The sequence below is a fragment of the Marmota monax genome, unplaced genomic scaffold, assembly GCF_021218885.2.
Source record: "Marmota monax isolate L192 unplaced genomic scaffold, Marmota_monax_Labrador192_F-V1.1 WCK01_AAM20220418_F8-fsc00024, whole genome shotgun sequence".
Lineage (NCBI taxonomy): Eukaryota > Metazoa > Chordata > Mammalia > Rodentia > Sciuridae > Marmota > Marmota monax.
In genome coordinates, this window is record NW_026695224.1 from 31,193,731 (window position 1) to 31,211,579 (window position 17,849).

Sequence of the window (17,849 nt, forward strand, 5' to 3'; positions counted from 1 at the left end):
GTTCATTGGATCTGACAACAGAATCCTCCTGGCTCGTGAGGGCACAAGACCCGTGAAAGGTGCCCTGACCCTCGGTGGCACAGTCAACAGCAGAAGTGGGGTCTGTGGGGGGAGAGAGGGAGAGTCCAAGGCTAGCCAAAGAGAATCCCAGATCCTTAGACTGAAGCTTTCTGGCTTGGAGTTGGCAAAACCTTCCTACCATGGTACCCATGAAGCTGGGAGGGCAGATGTGAGTTGCCACCTCCCGAGGGTTCTAAGATCACACAGCTCACAGCAGGTGTAGCTCTCAGGCTGCTGCTTCCCACCCCTCTCCCTTGGGTCTGGAGGTAGCCTAAGCCAGGTCGACCTGGCCTCTGAGCTGTCTTCTCCCATCATGTGCGGCTGGATTCGACCCTGCGCCAACCTTGCCTCCCCCACGGCAGCCGCAGCACCTGGCTTCTCCCCGCCACTCCTGGAGGAGCCCATGGTCAGGACCATTCACTGTGTTCTACTGGACACTACATGACCTCCTCTTGATTTTTTTTTTCTTATTTGTAAAAAGCAAACCACTAGCATTTGAGAGGTTCTTTCTAGTATTCCAGGTAGAATGAGACCACAGGATGAAGTGACCCCCACGAGACTACCTGGTTAATGAGCCGGGAGCGAGGTCTGGCTTTTCATTCTGGCAATCTGAACTCCGAGTGCGAGCTCTTCTGTCTCTCAGGCTCCCCCAACACCAGGACTTTATTAGAATTCTAAACCCTTCCCAGGAAAGTGGCAAGGTCAAGGCCCACCTTGTCCAGGGGAGCAGCTCCCCCTGGGGCCATCAGCCTTGCGCTGTGACCTGCATGGAGCGGCAGCCACATCATGCCTTTTGAGCTGTTGAAATGTGGATATGGGTCTGGATTCACCAGTCTTGGGCTCAGTGTGGCTTAGCCTCTCCAGACTGAATTTTCTCTTTTAAAAACAGTGTGTTGATTTCTACCTTAAAGTATTTCCTAAAGTGCAGATGAGGCAGCAGCAGGAAAGAGCAAGCTTGTGAACCTGCTGATTATGTTCCATTTCTAACCCAAAGTGGGCAGTGGAATAGTTAAGGCTTTAAAGTGCTGAGATGAGGCTGATTGGCTCCGAGGCTGTGTGATCTTGGGTATATCTCTTGATCTCTCTGTGCTCTAGCTTCTTCCAAAACTACTACAATAACAGAATCTGTTATAAGGCTTTTGTATTCAGAGAGACTGAGCATGTTGACTGTTGAGCCCTCCTGCCGGGAACAGAGCGTGGCATAGGAGCCTCTCAATAAAGAGGATGAATGAGTGGAGTAGTGTCACGACCCCTTGCTCGCAAGGAAGACGCAACTCAGGAATCTTCTTTCAGCAGTTTATTCAAGCCCTTGATATTTCTTCTTCTCCTTCTCGGATGCCCCTCCCAGCCTTAATAAAGCATCCCAAGCCCCAATGCAAAGCTGCCGCGTGGAGCTTTCTCACAGGGTGGTGAAAAATCATGTGCCAACTCTCCCAGATAAGGAGTTGTTTGTCACAGACCACAGCGGAGCCAGCGTCATCTTGTAATGGCGACCATAATCTGCAGAAACGGCAGAAGCGGCTCACCACAGTTCCCCCTTTCTGTTTTCTTAAAACAATACAGGCGAGAGTAGAGGTCCTATCCCACTGTGCAGAAGTGGCTGCATAGTATGGCTCAGTCCTAAGGAGGGCCCTTCCCCAGATCTGAGGCCATATCAGCCGACGCCTTTTTTCGTGGGGCGGGGCGTGGACGCGTCGAACCCGCATGCAATAGGACATGCTCTCCTTGAGGTCCACGTCAAGGATCACTCAAGTGCAGTGCCTTGCCTCGCATCCTGTATCGTGACGATGGTGGACGAAGGGGGATAGCTGAGGCTGAACTGTGGCTGTTTATAACGACAAACAAGTTGACAGCACCCTGAAAGAAAGGCACGGACTTTAAGGCGATAGAAAAGCACTAGTGTGGAAACCCATCTGCGTGCAATGGCAGTAAGACCGGCAGAGTGCAAGGACTTTCCAACACTAAGAGAATAACAAGGAAAGTCATGTCGATCCCAGTGCAATGTTATAATAACTTGGGGTGTAACGACCATGTCAAAGGTTTACTGTTTAAGATGCGCAAGCCAGACTTGAGGTGAGTTGCCATTTTCTAAAGCTGCAAGAGCTTGTATGATCATAGCCTTATCGTGAGCACTGCGGGCCTTAAGGCGACAGAGAAACCACAAACAGAGGAACATACCGAAGCAACACATTGCACCAAAAATGCCTACCCCCACCCACTCTTTGAAGAAGGAAAAAGCAGAAGATATCCAATCGGTGAACTGACCCAAAGTCACGGGATCGACACGGGTACTGTTCAAAACAGCAATCTGAGTTAGTTGAGACTGGATCAAGTTTTCTGCTTCCATGGACCAGGTTCCGGATAGATACTCCCCGATGATGTGGGAGGCATTTCTGGAATCATAAAATCTGACAGAGGTTATACATAAATGTGCACGTTGATCAATACAACCCAAATGTACTAGATCAGACAATTCCTCAACTTGAGCTTGAAGTAGATCTATCCTTTGATTAGCAGCCAGAATCCCAGATAAAATGTGTTGATTAATTCTACTTTGAGATTCAAGTATGGTGGATGTTTGTTGAATAACCTGATTAATAGTGGCAGCAGTTTGAACCTGGCTGGCCATGGCTACTCCAGCTGTAACTGCTGCAGCAGCAGATACCGCCACAGCTGTCACTATAGCTGCCGTAATTCCAAAATCTCTATGGGCTCTAATCAGTTCAACAATAGGAAATGACTCTGGATCTGCAGTAACCGGGATCGGGACAAAAGTTGGAATTTTCATAACCACTGCCATAGGCCAGGATCCATTCCAACACTCAGACAAATAACAGGTAATATTAGAGCAATTAAGCATCCCCTGTAATGTATCATTAGCCAAAAGAAACAGGAACGGAGATTGGAGACAGACTGCTGCGGAGGGTAATGTAGCATTAGATAATTGTGAATTATTTGCAGAAATTTTAAGCCTCCTACCTCGCTCCAAGTCTTGGGTACTGCCAGAAACATTAAACAGCCAACTTTGGACTCCTAATATTTCCCTGGGGAAACACAAGCGCGGACTAGACTAGCCCAATCTGAGGGAGTCATGCAAAATCTAGTAAGTCCCTCCACCTGAGTGAGAGTGAAAACGGCATCTATGCCATAAGGGCGGACAGATTCTGCCAAGGTTTTAATTATCTTAAAGTCTAAAGGCTCATGATATCTTCCCCTGTTATTGTCCTGAAATACAGGGTATGCAAGTCCCATATCTGTATTAACTGTCCTCCAAACTTGTGCATGAAAAGATCTCCCGGAACCTTGGCTCCCCCCGACATACGGAGGTGGGGCAATCGGCACCATATCTTCTTCTAGATATTCTACCTCCTCCTCCTCAGAGTTTTGTTGACCGATGTTAACTCCCTTCCCCTTCTTACAGTAGGCCTGTGTGCCCTGTGTCTCCTTTTTCTTCTTTTTCATTTTTATCTTATGTAGTTGTTGTAACAATATATCAAGGTCCTCAGAACTCTCTGAGTCGCTTGTGTTCTCAGGCGTTTTTAATTCGGTCAAGTCTGGGTAGAGCCTTCTCCTATTTTTATCTTCAGGCTCTTTTGCCTTCTCACTACTGTTACTTTTAATACTCTCTGCCACTTCACTACATGATCCTTCAGATTTTTCCTCATGCAGTTGCTCAAGAATAGCTTGACCCTCACTCACAGCTTCCTGGCATTTACCATCTGTTATACATCCTCTAACTAACTTCCAAAGTGGTATAACGCCACCCTGCAAGGTACCTTGCTCATGAGCGAAATCTAGATCTTTCCCTAATTTGTCCCAGCTGGGAACCGTAAGACTCCCTGAAAAAGCAAACCAAGGAGCCGCTATATCAGCTTCTCTTAAAAACATCTGCAAAGTACTCTGCTTTATCTTAAGTCCTTTTGAATGTAACAACACATCTAGGGCCAACAAAATTGGGCTTGAAGAAGCAACGCCCATAATGTTTTTAGAGCTATAAAGAAAGTGAAAGTACAAAAGTCCCCGCTCTCTTCCTTTTACAGGGGAGCGTTCTGTTCTATGCATTCCCCGCTCTCTTCCTTTTACAGGGGAGCGTCCCTGTCATCACAACAAAAGAAGCACAAAAAACAAAAGCGAAATGACACAACAAAAGAAACACAGAAAACAAAAGCGAAAGTACACAGTGCAGCTGCAATAAAATGTAATGCTGTCTCTTTCTTTACAGAGGAGCTGCCCCGCTTTGGTCGCGGATCCCACTTACCTGGGACTAACCCCGCTTTGATCGCGGATCCCACTTACCTGGGACTAACCGGTGCACCACCCCTGACTGCTGAAAGTTCTGGTTCCCGGGTCTCGGCACCACTTGTCGCGACCCCTTGCCCGCAAGGAAGACGCAACTCAGGAATCTTCTTTCAGCAGTTTATTCAGGCCCTTGATATTTCTTCTTCTCCTTCTCGGATGCCCCTCCCAGCCTTAATAAAGCATCTCAAGCCCCAATGTGAAGCTGCCACGTGGAGCTTTCTCATAGGGTGGTGAAAAACCATGCGCCAACTCTCCCAAATAAGGAGTTGTTTGTCACAGACCACAGCGGAGCCAGCGCCATCTTGTAATGGCGACCATAGTCTGCAGAAACGGCAGAAGCGGCTCACCACAGAGTAGCTGAACACAGCCCTGTCACAATGAAGCACCAGTGCTGATTGTGCTCAGTTCTGTTGTCATTGTTCTCATTTCTCCCTGGCATATCTCTCCTCTGGTAAGACTGAGGACTCTCTTCCTCTGGATCCCCTCTCCTCCGTCCAGCCCTGAAGCCTCTTGAGTTATCAGAGGCAGGAGTCCCGTGGACATGGGCCAGATCAGGGTTGCCTCCCCCGACCACGATCCACCTTCCAAATCTCACTGACTGCTTGGGTTTACACACACACGCGCTGCGCGCACATACACACGTACACGCTCCTGAGTCAGAAAAAGGACTCGGAGACTGACTCACTGTGAGCTCTCAAAGGATAAGAGACTATGCCCCTGTGAACCGGAGGGCTTGTTAGTTTCTGTTTGGTTCCAAGTCTGTCAATTATTATCCAACTAATCATCTTTCCAGAGGTGGAACCATCATTAAAATAATCAAATGTGCATGTTTGTCTCTGGGAGAGCGTGGGGTGTGTGTGTGTTTTGTGTGCACAGAAGGGCGGGAGGGGGGCCTGATCAAAGAGGAAGGGCCCTGGTATTTATATTGCAATGCACACAGGTTTAAATTAGCCAGTGGGAATATGTGTCTGGGTGATTACACTTAATCCATGCTCATTCAAAGGGTGCTGGGCCTGTGTCCGCCCCCTTTCTCTCCTCTCCATTCATATAACCCCAGCTGCCTCCTGCTAGCCTTTGCCCACTAGGCTTGCTGTCCCTGAGTGTGTGAAAGTGAAGTGAGTCGTGGAGAATGAGCATGCCTTTCTCAGAGGCGGTGTGGCTGTGCCTGGCTGTCACTGCAGGTGTGGGAGGCATAGCTCTTTGCAAATACAAGAGCCCTGGGCAGCTGGGAAGCCAAGCGGTCTGCCTCGCAGCCCTCTGGGGAGGGATTTGCCTGCTCAGACTGTCCCTCTTCTGGATCTTGTTTCTTTTCTCCCTGTCATGTTTCCTCTTGTATGTGCGCTCACCGAGCCAAGAGTTGTTACCTGTGGATCAAAAGGCCGTCCTGGTGACAGGTAAGTGGAGGCACTGCCTTTGCAGGACTTTGTCAAATTTGGCTTAAGTGTAATATATTTGGCATGGACTAAATCAGAGCACAGACCCAAGTGTTTTTCTTTCTTTCTTTCTTTCTTTCCTTTTTGCATATTTTTCTTGCTGCATTATAGTTACATGTAATAGTAGGGTACATTTTGACATATTCATACAAGCATGTCATATAATTTGCTCCATTTCAATTTCCAGTACTTAGCCTTTCCCTTCCCTTGGTCCTCTTTCTCTACTTTATTGGTCTTCCTTCTATTAATTTGTTGTATTTAAAATTGGTGCACTATAGACAGACATCAAAGTAGAATTCACTGGCGTATATTCATACATGCACGTAATGTGCCAATTTTATCTGTGGTTCCCATACATTTTTGGTGCACTTTCTTCAGGAGGTGAACTGGAAGGGGCTGGTGGTAAGAGAGAAAGTGAAGGTGAAGTCACTTTACCAATATTTTTGTTAGTTTTTCAGGAATAAGAATTAATAAATTCAAAACTGCAATATTTCAGGTTTCCTTGCACTTGGACTTCTTTAGGTTCTGTGCCTGGTCTTCTTCCCTAGGAAAGCTTGCAGAGCCAGGCTCCCCTGTACCTTGCTGTGTCTCTGGGGACTCACCTGTGCAGGAGACTTTGAGGTTTGCCCTGCTGCTGTCAAGAACCCTGCATCCTGTCTGAACTTTTCCTCTTTAAGTGTGTCATTAGACTGCTAATGCTATTTAATTAGACTAAGTTGGCAGTGTGTCCAGAAAGCTAGCTGCTCATTAGCAAAGCTGCCAGCTTTTCTCTTCTTTTGTGTTTTATTTCACTGCAAGTGTGAGACCAAATTAAATTCCTTTGACTTATAAAACTGGCTTGTTTGGTCGCAAAGTTGTAGCTTGGATAGAGCTTTGTTTAGGATTACCCAGAGTTGTCCTAACCCAGGAAGTTCTGGCAAGATGCAGAAAGGCCATCAGCTGCAGAATCTCTGGGAGGTGCTGGGAGGTGATCACCCCCTCCTGTGCCCTGCTGGGGTGGAGGCCGGCATTGGTTGTGGTTAAAGAAAGTCAGTGGGGTGACAGTCATTGAGAAACAGATTCTAAAGTGACGTTTTTTTGTTTCGCTTTTTACTTTAACCCAATGACAAAATTCTCTCATGAAATGCAAGTTGGTTCTTGTTGGAGTTTTGAAGTGTAACAGAAGACGAGCTTCTTTAGATTAAGGGAAGAAAAGTCAAAAGTAGGCAATTCAGCCAATCCATGGGACATTTATCTACAGGACTCTGGTCTCACCAGGGGGTCTGTGTCTGGGAGGCTGTTGGGTCTTTCACTTTATCACTAGAATCTCAGATGGCCAATGGGTGGTGGGGGAGGGGGAGCTGGAGTACAGTTCTGTTCTATGTAGAATAGTGGGCACCCAAATAATTCCAGGTCAAATTTATTGTTTGTGCTTTTCCAGTTGCATGGAAGAAGACAGAACAATTAAGCATGCTTCAAAACAACTAGCAATGCCATGGTTGCCACTCAAGGTGTGTCTTTCCTACAGGTCCAATCATTCCTGGGGAATCCCATTTGGGATACCGCTTCCATGGTTCAAAAATGGAAAAATTTAATCTTATGACAAACTCAGGCCAACTTTAGGGCAACTGAGAAAATAGGAATCCACTCTTGCTTGCTTATCTTGTCAACATTTTTTCATCCTGTGCTTTAGAACACGTAGCACCATACCCAATGAAACCCATACCCAATCTAGGAGCACATGACAGCCTTTGAAATTTTTGTGTTCATTGTCCAGTAAAATAACTGAATCAATTAAGCACTTCAAGTCCCCTGACTAATTTCTAAATAAAATTCTCAGCAATTAGAAAATTTGGAATTAGGAAGAGAGCTGTGTGTACTTGAGGACCTGGAATGTCACAATCAGGTTCCTTATGGTTTTCAAGAAAGTTACAGTCTAAGTGTCATGCTAGAGAGGACTTGTACCCTTTGCACTAAATGAAGAAACTTCAAACAAATTCCTTTAGTTAGATAGAACTCATTTTAAAATCTGAGAAACCACCCTGAGTTGGAATCATCTTGTTTTCAAGCTAGCTTGTGTTGTGAGTTGGTATGCATTTTGGTGGGATGGGGTGGGGGAAGATGTCACAGTGAACATAAAGAGGCTTAAGCATTCTTTTACCTGATAATTCAAATCTTGAAAATTCTCTTAAAGATATCATCTGGGGGCTGGGATGTTACTCAGCGGTGAAGTGCTTGTCCAGCACTTGCAAGACCATGGCTCCATCCGATCCCCAGCACAGCCCAGAAACAAAACAAAACACACATACTTGAAATTGAGAAAGAATAGATGCAAAACAAAGTGGCTTCTTCAGCACAGTCTTATTTAAAATAGTGAAATATCAAAAGCAACCAAAATGTTAACAGTCTATTGCACATCCTCACGGTGTGACAACGTGCAGCCACTGATGTTGACAACCACGAGGACTGTGTTACAGCATGGAGAACGGTCCAGGCTGCAGGAAAATACACCAGAGAGCCAAGTGTTTGAACAAGAGGTGCCTGGGCGAAACGCCGCGGGAACAGCTGGAAGGAAGTAGTTTGTAAAGGGCAGAGAGCAGGGAGGCATAGTACCAAGAAAATAGTTTGTAAATGGTTAGAGTATTGAGATGTTTCCCCACCCCGGATTTCAGATTTCTCTACCGTCATTGTATGACTTGTATCATAAAAACGTTTAAGAGAGAGAACATTAAACTGGTCAAATTCATTTTAGTTTCTGTTTAATTATCAACCCAGGTAAAGGACAATTATAAAGACAAGTTCAAAAAATCCCTTTTTCTCCCTTTGAGTCTTTTATTTTATTTCGCTATGATGTTCAAAGCTCTTTCACTTCAGAGACAATATAATTATAGTAAGAAGAAGAAATAAGCCTGCGGAGAGTGTTTTGAATGGATTTGTCTCCAAGGTTCCTGGAACTACAATGGTCATTTGACTTTTTAAATGGCGGTAACATTAACGAAGAGCGGAGCACAGTGATTGCAAGCACATCTCAAGCACAGCATGGTTAGGCAGGTGTGGGCAGAAGCCTCATCCACCTTGCCTTAGACTGTGCTCCTCCAACCCTGCTCCCCGGGGCAGGGCAAGAGATGAGCGGCCTGGTGTGAAAGACTTTTTTTTTTTGGTGGTGATGGTGAGGTTTTTCTAAGGAAGATGGACCGGGACGAGGAAGATGCCAAGTGAGGCCTTCAGCCCAGGTGAGTGTGGGGCTCTGTGGGTTTCACATCAGAGCTACCCCATTAGGGTCAGGGAGTAGTCGCATCACATCTGCCAATCATTAGTTAAGGGCTGCCCATCTTGTGGCCCACCAGTCCCTGGGAGTGCCCACTCTGGCTCCCTGTGGCACTGGCGGCGGGCTCTTACGTCCTGGGGCTGCTGGGGGAAAGAGAGCAGCAGGCTTTGGTGAAAGTGGCAGGGGCCTCAGGCATCATATGCTACACAGCTGTTACTAGTCTGTGGTCTTTGATACTCAATTTTGGGTTATTGGATTTCTGACCCACCTGTTCCCAAAGCCATCCTTTCGACCACCAGGGCTGTAGCCACAGTTGGTAGTAGACCGTGAGGCTACCGGAACATACACATTCAATCTGCAAGCAAACATTGAACACCCACCATGTGCACATGACTCTGCTTTGCCCAGAACTTGACAGTTGAACAATGCAGGAGACGCATCCAAGGGATGATGAGAGGAGGGTATCATGGACAGGGATAGTGATGTCTGAAGAGGGTGACAGTTTGAGAGATGTCTTATGGTAAGTGTGACTTCAGAATGAGTTTGAGGGCAGTGAAGGTGGCTCAAGAAGAATGTCACTGACAGGTGGAAACACAGAAGTAGAAGTTGCTAGGTTTGGGGGTGGAGGCTGGAGAAGCAGGAGTGGCGCCGTGACGGTGGCCCCTAAGGGAAGGGTTGTTGCGGCACCTTGCTGTTAGGGAGGCAACGCGGGCCTGGGAGAGTCTAGAATCTTTATCAGATTATTTATGTTTGGCCGTGTTGGAGAATTGAACTCAGCGCCTTGCACATGCTGGGCACTGAGCCACATCCCTCTCTTATCATGCAGTTTGAATTTAACCGTCTCCAGAGAAGCATGGAAATGATTGTTACACTCAGGTCGTTTTGAAAAAGTGCCAGTGGTGATTTCACCGGGCATTGCGGATGAGGAGTTTTGATGGGGGGATATTCCCATGGGATGAAAATCCGTCCAACTGTATTGTAAGCTGCCTGAGGGCAGGGACGGGATCTCTTCTATGTCCACGTCCCCCTTCTTGGACTCGAGGCACCGTGGACTCAAGACGATGAGAATGAGTGAGCCATGTATAGTGAGTCATGCTGAAGAAATGTCCTCCCCCCCTTTTCTGGTCATTGGCTGGACACAATAGGACTGTCCCAATTTGCCCACGGGTTCAGCATTTATCTCTGCTGGCTCTTTTTGCTGGTGTCACCTGTACAGAAAGGGCAGTGTGACACGGCAGAGCTCTGGGGGGGCCCTATTGTTCTCCAGCCACCTAGTTGATGGCTTGCTCCGCACAGGGCTTTGTGTTACTTGGTTCTGAGTGGGCTCCTACTGACCCAGCACGTGGCCCGAGCGAGTGGGACACCTGCTGAAGCTGCCCTCCAGGGTCACCAGAGCTTGACGGAGGCTCCAGCACTGCCGACCCTATTTCCTCCAGGGCCTGGCCTGCTTTGCCTCCAGGATGCTGCACGTTCTTCCCTGTCCCTTTGCTCTTCCAGGTTGTCCCAGCTTCCCCGAGGGTGACCTCTAGGGCTCTGTTCTTTGTCCTCTTGTTTTGCTACATTCTCTACCATGTAGCAAAGTCCCACCTGACTTTCTCACCTGTTGAGGACTGGAGTGTTCTTGGTTTGGTGCATCCAATGTCCTTATGAGCTCTTGACCCATTTCCAGGATTTTAGCCTGAAGCTTTAAACTTGGCTTCATGCTCTAGGACACTCTGACCATCTTTCCTCCTCCTCCTTTTCCTTTCCTTAACTTCTCTGGTTCCCATCTTTCCTCTAGGCTGTCTGTCCCATCTACCGCCCCACCTTCCACTACTTAATGTCAGTCACTTGCTACAGGTTTCCACTATGTTTTTTTTTTTTTTTTTTTTTTTTTTTTTATGGTTCTGGGGATGGAACCCGGGGCCTTGTGCATGCTAAGCATGTGCTGTGTGGCCAAGTCACACTCCAGCTCCAACTTCACTTTTTGCTGATTTCTTCACAGGCTCACCTAACTCTGTCTCCCCTCCAGGTGCCAGCACTCCCTGTACCCCAATTCTCTGCATTGCCCTGTAGGTGCCACCTACACTTCTCTTTTTTTTTTTTTCCTAATTTCATAGTGTGTTCAGTGGCATAGACATTTATTAAGTCCTTGTTTATTTTTTATTTTTTAAATTTTTTTTATTGGTTGTTCAAAACATTATAAAGCTCTTGACATATCATATTTCATACATTAGATTCAAGTTGGTTATGAACTCCCAATTTTACCCCAAATACAGATTGCAGAATCACATCGGTTACACATCCACATTTTTACATAATGCCCTATTAGTAACTGTTGTATTCTGCTACCTTTCCTATCCTCTACCATCCCCCCTCCCTCCCCTCCCATCTTCTCTCTCTACCCCATCCACTGTAATTCATATCTCTCCTTGTTTATTTTCCCATTCCCCTCACAACCTCTTATATAAAATGTGGCATTTATACACCATGGAGTATTACGCAGCACTAAAAAATGACAAAATCATAGAATTTGCAGGGAAATGGATGGCACTAGAGCAGATTATGCTTAGTGAAGCTAGCCAATCCCTAAAAAACAAATACCAAATGTCTTCTTTGATATAATGAGAGCAACTAAGAACAGAGCAGGGAGGAAGAGCAGGAAGAAAAGATTAACATTAAACAGATACATGAGGTGGGATGGAAAGGGAGAGAAAAGGGAAATTGCATGGTAATGGAGGGAGACCCTCATTGTTATACACTTCTCATACTGTCCTGTAGCCATCATGTTTGCATGGAGGACTTCTGCTACCGTCTGTGTTCTGGTGGTGCTCACATCTCTCTGTCTCGCCCAGACTTGTCTCCTGCTCTCTGGATGCTTATCCACAGCTTCCTGAAAGCCACCACCTGAAGGTCCCAGAGTCAACATGCCCCAGCCTGCACTCCAACTTTCTGCTGAGTCCTGCCATGTCTCTGCACTCTCTGCTCAGCCGATGGGTCCCTTGCCGACCCCCGCCTGCCCAAGTCAGAAGGTTCACAGTTGCCCCCTATTAATCCTCCTATTAATCTACCACTCGGAACTCGAGAGCTCCTTCTGCTCTCCTGTCCCGTCCAACCAGTTGCTTGCTCATGCTTCATGGCCTTTCGTTCCCTCTGGACTCTCTCTTCTCCTCTCAATCCCTACTGCCGCTCCCTGTGTCTGAGGTCTTGTCACTTCTCATTTGAACTATTGTAATAGAGTCTTGGTTGTTCTTCTTTGCTTTGTCTTGGTCTTGAAAATTATCAAAGGGTATCTTGTTTACAGCCTCCTGGCCACGGCTGCCTGTCCTCTTGTTCATGTCAGTGTCTGGACCTCTGTTGCCCCACAGATTTCATGCTTTATGCTCCTAAAGACGAACCCTTCCCAGGTGGCTCCTGTGCCCCACCCCTGCCTTCCTGATTTTGGTGTTCCACGCTGGGCCCTTGGGGTGGGGGCTTAAGTTAGACCAGGGAGTGTTGATGTTTGTGTTAGGACATGGTAGGGTGAAGATTCTGAGGCAAGAGCAGTGCAACAACAAGGTGGACAGGCCAGTGGCTCAGCCAGTTCCAGGAGGAGATCGTGTCCTGTTTGGGTGATCTGGGGTCACATGGGGCTTCTGTCCATGCCCCATCATCACAAAGTGACAACCTCTTTTTAACACAAGACCCACTACATATACTACTTTGGTACCCCCTGGCCTGGCCTGCCCTGACCCATGGCCATGCTCAGATCTTTCTCTGAATCAGCACTGCCAAATCCCCTGGACTGCGTGTCAAGGAAAGGATGTGTAAAAGACATGCCTCCATCAGAGAACAAATCCCAAGCTCAAGAAGAGGAGTTATTGTGGCTCTTTCATAGCATATTCTTTATGTCAGAGAACTCAAGGTCCAGGGACTGCATAGGATACATTTCAATTTGAGCCAGTCAGTGCCCAACATGGCCTTTGAGGGAATGAAACCCAAGTTATTTGTTTATTTTTTTATGGGACCAAGGTGTGACAGGTGAATTGAAGTATCAGAGAGGGACCTGGGAATTTGTTGAAACTTGTCTTTCAGAGTCACATCTATAGGGCTTCTGTGGCCAACAGAATCAAAGCAAACCTTGGCATCACCAACAGGAGGACTGAAAACAAAACCCAAACTCTGCTATTTTCTTGAAACAAAGTCATAACACACATGCATCAGTGATCCTGGCTGCAGGCCCAGGCTCGTCCTTCACGGGGGGAGGCAGTGGGGTTAAAATCATGTGCTTAGGAGAGTGATCGGGCAGCCAGCTCCTGCCTTGCCAATTAATAGCTTTCTGCCAGAAGAAAGTTAATTAACCTGTCTGAATCTCGGTGTCCTCACCTGTAAAATGGGGCAGTCCTGATATACCGATCCCATTGGGGTTGTCCCCGGGATAGTGTACTTGAGATAACATATATGCAGGGCCATCTGGAGCTGGCCACCCTTCTCAGAGGACAGGGTGGGGATGCTGATGAGAGTCCCGAAGGAGGCTCCAGCTCTGGAAAGGGAAGAATGAGAGTGTGTGGGGTTGCAGCGGACCGTGGGGTATGAGACTGGGGCAGGGGGGTGGTCACTCAGGATACTCCCACCCAACACCCACACCTTTTCCCATTTGAAGTTTTAGAGAAGTCTCTAGAATAAACCACATAAAGGCTGTGTCTAAACAACAGATAGTGACCTGAGAGGTCATCATAGGGGAATGTAAAACCCCGATGACCAGGAGAAATTTCCATCCAGTCACCATCAGCTTCCCAGGACACACATGGCAGAAGATGGGGTCAAACACATTGACTTTTCCCTGCCCAGCCAAGACAGACTGTCTCAGATGGGCCCTGGCAGCGCCTGTCTGCCTCTGGCCTCTCTCTTTTTCTTTGCTCCCATGATGCCCCCACAGTTTCACCTGCCGCCCCTGTAGCTCCATTCCGAAGGTAGCATCAGTGTTTGAAGCTGTAAACCAGACACCCAGGGATGTCAACTGGTCCTGACACCCAGACACTGGGGAGAGGATGAAGGGTGGTGAGCCAGGAGGAGTGTAAGAAACACGACCTGTCTCCTGAGCAAGGTGAGTTTTTTCTGTTCCCATAGCAACACAGGATAGAGACAGAACTGACTGCAGAAAATGGCAACTGATACCTCGATACTCGGCCTCAGTATCTAGGAGTGGGTACAGGGTGGCGAGTCCCACACAAACTGGAGGATATGGCCCCTGACTTCTCACCTCCCGCCAAGTATTGCCAGCTGGCTAGATTTTTGTGATTCTTCATGAGAAGCCGGAAATTGTGGACTTCTGGGTGTAAAAATCTCCTATTTAAAAAAGGTGGTAATTATTTCCTTCTTATATTTTAAACAATCCCATTGGGCCAACAAAACATATCCTCATGGCCAGATGTCAGGCTGCAAGCTCTGCGTTGCTTCCTTTAAATTCTTGAGAGAGGAGCAGGAAGAGAATGAAATCTTCTCTTGCTCCCATGACTGCATATCTTTACATCACTTGATTCTCTTCCGGTAGAATCCATGGATTTGCTGTCAGGGCTTCTTTCTTCTTAGGCTTACTGCAGACTCCTTCAAGGAAGGGTCATGGGAGGGTCAAGGTGTTCTTGAGCCAAATATTTTCCCCTGGATCCTGTGGGCTGAAGCTTCCACAGCCTCCCCCCACCACTGTGATGAGCTTGGTGCAGGCTAGTATTCTGCCTCCCAGGCAGAGTATGGACATTGGCAATTGGCCCACTCTCCTTGTTATAGGCCAGTTGTGATCCTGGGGAGAGAAAATGGGGAGGAGGCAAGAACATCTCATTCTGCTACCGTGTGGTTTAAAAAAGCTCAGATGAACTTTATTTTAAACTGGCCAACTCCCAACACCAGAATGTCCTCTTGGGGATCATTCCATTTAACGGAGTGAGGTTGTTTGAATAGCCCTAGTGACAGGGAGCTCACTGCCTATTGAGGGAAATCGTTCTGTTTGTATACAACGAGAACAGTTGTAAACATCTTCCTTCTAATGAGCCGGTTCTTCCTGGGACTTAGTTCTGCCCTTGGAAATCACACAGCCTAAGTCGAATACTCCTTTGCCTGGCTATTCTTGAAGCATGTGAAGACGGACTGCATCCTACCATAGCCAAAATCTTCCTTGAACTAAATATTCTTCTTCTTCTCACCATTTCTCCCACGGACCAGTTTTCAGAACTTTCACCATTCTCTTGGGTTTCTTCTGGCCCAACTCCTGTTTCTCGACTCCTCTGAGATGTTGACTCAGGGTTAACGTAGTGCCAGTGAGATGAATTAAATCAGAACTAAAGGGAGTTCTTCACTGGATGTCACTGCTTAGTTTGGTGGGGCGAATTCACGACTCCCATCTCCCCAGTGAGTCCCGCACTATGAGAAGGCGGGAGGAACAGGCAATGATCAGATGTCACCTTTGTTGCTGGCTGAAACTTCCTGGGGGAAGCAGCATTGCTGTAGTGACAAAGGCGCAGCTGGTCAAGGCAGGGTTGGAGAGTCTCTGGTGGTGCTCACGGTAGCTCAGCATGGTCACCTTGCAGACCATGAGGCAGAGAGGAGAGCCTCCGAGGGACACTCTGGCCTCCTGGGTTTCCTCTCTACTTCCCAGCCCTCACTGTTGGCTTTGAGTTGTCCTTTTGGTTCTCTGCCGGAGAAAGAAAGACTTTTGCACAAGTCCGAGTGTTTGGTCCAGATCTTTCTGTCAAACTCACCAATCAGCTACTTTACTCCATCTCCTCAGGGAGCAGAGAGGGAGGAGCCACAGCAGCTAAAAGCGTCACACTGATAATGTCCCCCCATACAGCAGGAAACATAAGAAGTGGGGAAGAAGTGTTCCTTCCTCGATTTGGGCTCAGAAAATCAACTCTGGGTGGAGGACCCTATGTCTAAACTGCAGCTTGTGTGAGAACGGCCAGGGAAGCATGACTGCAAACACACATGGAGTCAGGCCTGGACTGCTGGCCCACAGCCACCCCTCCCACACACCTCAAGCTTCCGTCTTAAGTTATACGATATCTAGGTGAAGCCAGAGACCACTCACCAGGGCTGGGCTCTAGAGCAATCTGCTCCATCTCTTTGAAGTTGATTTCTCTCATCATATGATGGGAATCATGGCTGCTACCTCTTCTAAGGGTTAAGTAAGATTGTTGTGTCACCGACTGAACATAGTGAATGATTCATGCAACAATAAAGTCTTTAATCCTTTTCTTATCTCTTCCTGTCCAGCCATCCCCTTGACAAAGAGACCAAAGGGCAACCGGAGGAGTTCAGCAATTCCACCTTTTATGTATTCTAGATGAGGCCTCTTGGGCCTTAGGAGGCGGCCCACTCCTGTGTTCTTTTGCATTCTGGCCATTTTTGGTTGGCACACCCTCTTTTTGCAGCTGACTTTCCCCCTCAGGCCCAAGTATTATTTAGGTTTTCACTTACAGATGCTTTTCCTGCTTGTGGACAGGGCTTCTCCAGCGTCTGGTCCCTTGGCTGTGTGCTGTGTCGACACTTGGTTCTTTCCCTTTTAATCCGGACCTCATCTGAGAGCATCCCTCTGTGACCACTCCAGCCTCCCATGTTTCCTCCTCTGAATCTTCTCAGCCCTGATCCCTTACTCTGAGTTGACTTTTTGGTTCCAAGGGAGGCACTGGATTGCACAAACCTTTGATCTAGGCAAAATGGTCACCTGTTTCTTTTCCTCTGGGATCCCAGCTCCCCATGACAGGACATTCCCTCTCAGGCTGGGCTGGAGGGTGCTGGAGAGGAGCAGGGTGTGCAGTTGTTTTGAATGACCGTCTGTGGATTGCCTGCTGTGTACACTTGCCATACAGTGGGGGGAGAGACAGATAAGGACCTGTCCTCATGAAGCTGACTTCTAGTGGGCAAAGATGACACAAACAAACCAACGAACAGAGTAAAGAATTTTATTTCCAGCAGCCAAGACAAGGACACTGTTTTGTTTTTGGTTGACTAGATTTGATCACCACCTGCAAAATAAATAATATAAAAAAGGAAAAGTGCAGTTAATGCCATTTGGATTGCCCAAACTGGGAAAAGGCAGCTAGTCTGTCTTCCCACCAATCCTACAGACACGACTACAAATCACAGAAACAGAAGCCAGGAGGAAGACACATGCAGATTCCAATAGGATGTGACAGTGAGAGAAGACACCACAGTGCAGTTTCTTTGGTGCCCATCTGGGTCAGAGAATCATTTCTCAGTTTCTGTTCTCAACATGAGGAAACTCCAGATGCAGAAAATCAGTTATCAGGAAATTTGCTTTTAACTTTAAAAGGGCTCTGTTTCAATCTCAGTACCACAAGACCTTCCAGGCAAGGACGGTGGTGTCACCAAGGCTTCCCTTGTATGGTGATGAGCATTTTCCACATCAAGCTTCCTTTAATTCTCCCAAAGAGCTTATAAGATAATTTTTAAAGCTTTAACTATACAAAAAGAAGAGCCAATGGACACAATATGACCAATACTCATATGCTAAAATGACCATGATCAAGATGTCAATGAGATGATTTCTGTTATTAACCCCTTGCAAAGAAGGAGACGTTGAGGATTTTCAGAGTTTACATAACTATGATCACGTAAGGAATAAGTAAGTGACAGTGCTGGGATCCAAGTGCACTGTATGCCATCTCTCTTTTAGCTCATGGAAATAAAATAAGCAGTGCAGTCAGGCAGAGGACAAGTGTGTGCACTTCTGAAGGGATAGGATGGTGACTGCCAAGGGCCTCAGGAATCTGGGATTCTGCATTCAGACCCTGGGTCCTGTAGCAAAGCTGATTTTCGGCAATGAAAGGAGAGCT

General features: G+C 47.2%; 2 protein-coding genes across 3 annotated transcripts in view; one reads left to right on the plus strand and one right to left on the minus strand.

Moving 5' to 3' along the window:
- Positions 1-1,342: 1,342 nt before the first annotated feature.
- Positions 1,343-5,093, minus strand: LOC131423841 (endogenous retrovirus group K member 113 Gag polyprotein-like). Of its 2 annotated transcripts, none has more exons than XM_058576016.1 (2): positions 3,040-5,093; positions 1,343-2,468 (listed from the first exon to the last, which is right to left on the minus strand). In XM_058576016.1, the coding sequence occupies exon 1, from the start codon at positions 4,120-4,122 to the stop codon at positions 3,094-3,096; it is 1,029 nt and encodes a 342-aa protein (XP_058431999.1). In that variant the 5' UTR covers positions 4,123-5,093; the 3' UTR covers positions 1,343-2,468; positions 3,040-3,093. The 2 variants fall into 2 exon arrangements, with proteins under 2 accessions (XP_058431999.1, XP_058431998.1); XM_058576015.1 differs by having other exon boundaries at positions 1,343-1,917; positions 2,326-5,082.
- A 203-nt stretch (positions 5,094-5,296) lies between these two features.
- Positions 5,297-17,849, plus strand: part of Hsd17b2 (hydroxysteroid 17-beta dehydrogenase 2) — a 76,306-nt gene continuing 63,753 nt past the window's right edge. Inside the window, exon 1 of the mRNA XM_046434586.2 lies at positions 5,297-5,753. Within this exon, the coding sequence (XP_046290542.1) occupies positions 5,489-5,753 (265 nt within the window). The 5' untranslated portion in view covers positions 5,297-5,488. The remainder of the gene's footprint in view (positions 5,754-17,849) is intronic.

Coding starts and splice junctions, on each gene's coding strand:
- LOC131423841 (XM_058576016.1), bottom strand. CDS start 4,122: ATGCATAGAACAGAACGCTCCCCTGTAAAAGGAAGAGAGCGGGGACTT.